General features: G+C 65.2%; 1 protein-coding gene across 3 annotated transcripts; it reads right to left on the bottom strand.

Moving 5' to 3' along the window:
- Nucleotides 1-205: 205 nt before the first annotated feature.
- LOC103255674 (guanine nucleotide-binding protein G(I)/G(S)/G(T) subunit beta-2) lies at nt 206-2734 on the bottom strand. Of its 3 annotated transcripts, XM_008053638.1 has the most exons (8): nt 2670-2734; nt 2465-2571; nt 2111-2174; nt 1867-2029; nt 1716-1782; nt 1071-1272; nt 765-981; nt 206-688 (listed from the first exon to the last, which is right to left on the bottom strand). In XM_008053638.1, exons 2-8 carry the CDS (start codon nt 2533-2535, stop codon nt 582-584), a joined length of 891 nt encoding a protein of 296 aa, XP_008051829.1. In that variant the 5' UTR covers nt 2536-2571; nt 2670-2734; the 3' UTR covers nt 206-581. The 3 variants fall into 3 exon arrangements, with proteins under 3 accessions (XP_008051829.1, XP_021565921.1, XP_021565920.1); XM_021710246.1 differs by having other exon boundaries at nt 1716-2029; XM_021710245.1 differs by lacking the exon at nt 2670-2734 and having other exon boundaries at nt 206-981; nt 2465-2572.
- Nucleotides 2735-2812: the final 78 nt, after the last annotated feature.

Consider the following 2812-nt stretch of genomic DNA (forward strand, 5'->3'; position numbering starts at 1 on the left):
CAGCCTGGCCAGAAGAGGCCACAGCAGAGGCCCTGCCTGACAGAAGCAGCCTGCCCACAGCCTCAGCTTTGCCCCCAGGAGAGTGGGTCTCTTCTCTGGCCACTGCTGCTTGGGGGCCCCTAGCCCACTTCCCCACCCACCCCCGTCTGCCCCCAGGCAGCAGAGACCCAGCATGAGGAAGACATAGGCAAGGATGGAGACCAGGTACAGAGTTGGAATTGGCTCCTTTATGGAAAAACTGAAAATATAATAAAAATTAAAATAAAACCAGTTTTAAAAAAGCCAGCCCCTGGAGTTTCCGCCTCCTGCCTCTGGCCTCCAGAGGGGTGAGGCCCCGAGGCCAGGGCCGCCCGAGGACGAGGGCCTTCCGCCCCCTCCTCTCCCCCCATCCCATCCCCTCTTTATCTCCACAGTGGGGGCCCCCGGGAGGAACCAAACCTGGGCGGGGGAGCAGGGACCCGAGGCCCCGTGGCCCGGGGAAGGAAGCTCGGGTCACCCAGCCCCAGAGCTCCCGGCCTGTAGTGTGGGCATGGGCGTGGGCAGGGCCCCTCCCGGCCTGGGCCCAGCTGGGGTTGGGGCAGTTAGTTCCAGATCTTGAGGAAGGAGTCCCAGGAGCCTGTGGCCACAGCCATGCCATCGTCGGTGACCCCGAGACAGCTCACACGGTTGTCGTGGCCCGCAAGGACACCTGGGAGGGAGGGAGGCATCGGATGGGTCCGACCTGGGCTCCTCCCCGCCTGCCCCACGGGACACCCAGGGCTCACCTGCACGGTCACCCTTCATGGCATCCCAGATGTTGCAGTTGAAGTCGTCATAGCCAGCAAGCAGCAGCCGGCCGCTGCGCGAGAAGGCAACAGAGGTGATGCCACAGATGATGTTGTCGTGGGAATACAGGAGGAGCTCCTGGTCAGCCCGCAGGTCAAACAGGCGGCACGTGGCATCGTCAGAGCCAGTGGTGAAGGCGTAGCCGTTGGGGAAGAACTGCAGGACGCAGGATCAGGGTGGGATGAGGGGACCCTGGGAGCCTGGCGGGGCGGGGCGGGGCCGGCCCAGCTCACCCCAGAACTTACAGCCACGGCGTTGATGTCGGACTCGTGGCCGATGAAGGTCTGTCGGCACATAGAATCCCGCACGTCCCACAGCTTGATGGAAGCATCACAGGCGCCTGACACAAAGGTGCGGCCATCGGGGGCCAGAGACAAGGACATCACATCCCCACTGTGTCCAGCAAAGCCCACGGTCTGCTGGCCTGTCTCGATGTCCCACAGGGCACTGGAAAGGCGACCAGAAGAAACAAGAGATCAGAGCCGGGCTGAAGGACAGAGTTCCTGCCCCCGCCCGCCTCCCCACGTGAGCCCAGCCCTGGCAGAGCTCACGTGGAAGGGGCCGCGGGAGCCTGCTCTCGTCCCAGGCCGAACGGCCTTGGGTGCGGAGGGACTCCAGCCCCGGCCTGGGCGCCCGGCAGAGGAGAGGCCAGGGTGTGTGCTGAGCACCGGGGGCGGTGGGACCCAGGGCAGGAGGCGTGCGTTCGCCCAAACGCCCGGCTCTGGCAGAGCTCCTGGCTCAGGTCAAGGTGCTTTCGGCGGGGAGCGGCCCCAGCCCCCGGGGGCCCAGCAGAGGGGAGAGGCCAGGCCGTGTGCCCAGCACCGAGGTGGTGGGAGCCAGGGAAGCAAGTGTGGGTTCACCCAGACTGTCCGGCGCTGGCAGGACCTCACCAGGTGGTATCCCCAGAGCTGGTGATGATCTGGTTGTCATCCAGGAAGCGGCAGCAGGACAGGTACCCTGGGGAAAGGAGCTGGTCGGCTGGGTCCCCAGGCCCCGCCCTCCCCTCGCAACAGCGTCCGTGCCCAGCGAGGCCCCGCTCACCAGTGTGGCCAGGCAGCTCCCGGCTGACCCTAACGTTTCCCTCTCGGGTCTTGAGGCTGTAGATGGAGCAGATATTGTCCAGCCCCCCACAGGCCACAAAGTTCCCTGAGGGCGCGTAGGCACAGGTCATGACCCAGGAGGAGCGCAGCGGGATGGCATGGACCTAGGGAGGATGGGCAGCCCGGGGTTGGAGCCGGCCGGGATCGGGCGGCTCAGTCCTGACCCACCCGGGCACCACCTCTACCTTGTTGGTGGTGTAGCTGTCCCAGATGATGAGTTTCCCATCCTGGGAAGCGCTGACCAGCAGCCTGGGGAGAGGCAGAGGGATCTTGCTCTGGAAGCAGAACACCCTCTCTGTCTCCCTCCAGGCGGGGGCTTTTCTGAGACCACCTCCGGCAGTAGCCCCGAAGTTCTACCACCCTGCGTGCCCAAGTCCCTTGGGCGTGTCTGGGAGCCACAGTCGACCCAGACACGCCTCAGCAGCGTGGAACCCTGTCCATGCCCCGGGGCCTCCAAGGCTGCCCCCGACTGTGCGTGCTAGCCATGAGCACATCAACGCAAAAGCTCGGCACAGCGCCCAAGCCAGCCACACGTGTACCTTGAGTCTGTCCCCCAGTGCATGGCATAGATTTTTGCCAGGTGCCCACGGAGGGTCCTTCGTGTCCTCATCTGGATTCTCCCCACTGGGTCCAGCCCAGCTGTGATCTGGAGGGGGCGGCAGAAGGGGCTCAGGGCAGCCCAGGCAGCAGCACACCTCCCGCCTTCCGTCTTCCCTTCATCCCCCAGCCCCGGATTCGCCTCACCTGGGTCAGTGTCGAATCCCCACATGCTTTTCGGGCATCCTGCGGGAGATGGCAGCGCCAGAGATGCCGGCGAGAAGACCGGCGGGAGAGGAGAGGGAAGGGAGGAGACGGGATGGGGAAAACGAGAGCGTGAGGTCAGGGGA

Source organism: Carlito syrichta, unplaced genomic scaffold, assembly GCF_000164805.1.
Source record: "Carlito syrichta isolate Samal-C Ts95f unplaced genomic scaffold, Tarsius_syrichta-2.0.1 Scaffold288341, whole genome shotgun sequence".
In the NCBI taxonomy this organism is placed as follows: domain Eukaryota; kingdom Metazoa; phylum Chordata; class Mammalia; order Primates; family Tarsiidae; genus Carlito; species Carlito syrichta.

Coding starts and splice junctions, on each gene's coding strand:
- LOC103255674 (XM_021710245.1), bottom strand. CDS start 2,535: ATGAGGACACGAAGGACCCTCCGTGGGCACCTGGCAAAAATCTATGCC. Junction 2,030..2,110: donor ACAGCTACACCACCAACAAG/GTAGAGGTGGTG, acceptor CATCCTCCCTAG/GTCCATGCCATCCCGCTGCG. Junction 1,783..1,866: donor GGAGCTGCCTGGCCACACTG/GTGAGCGGGGCC, acceptor TCCTTTCCCCAG/GGTACCTGTCCTGCTGCCGC.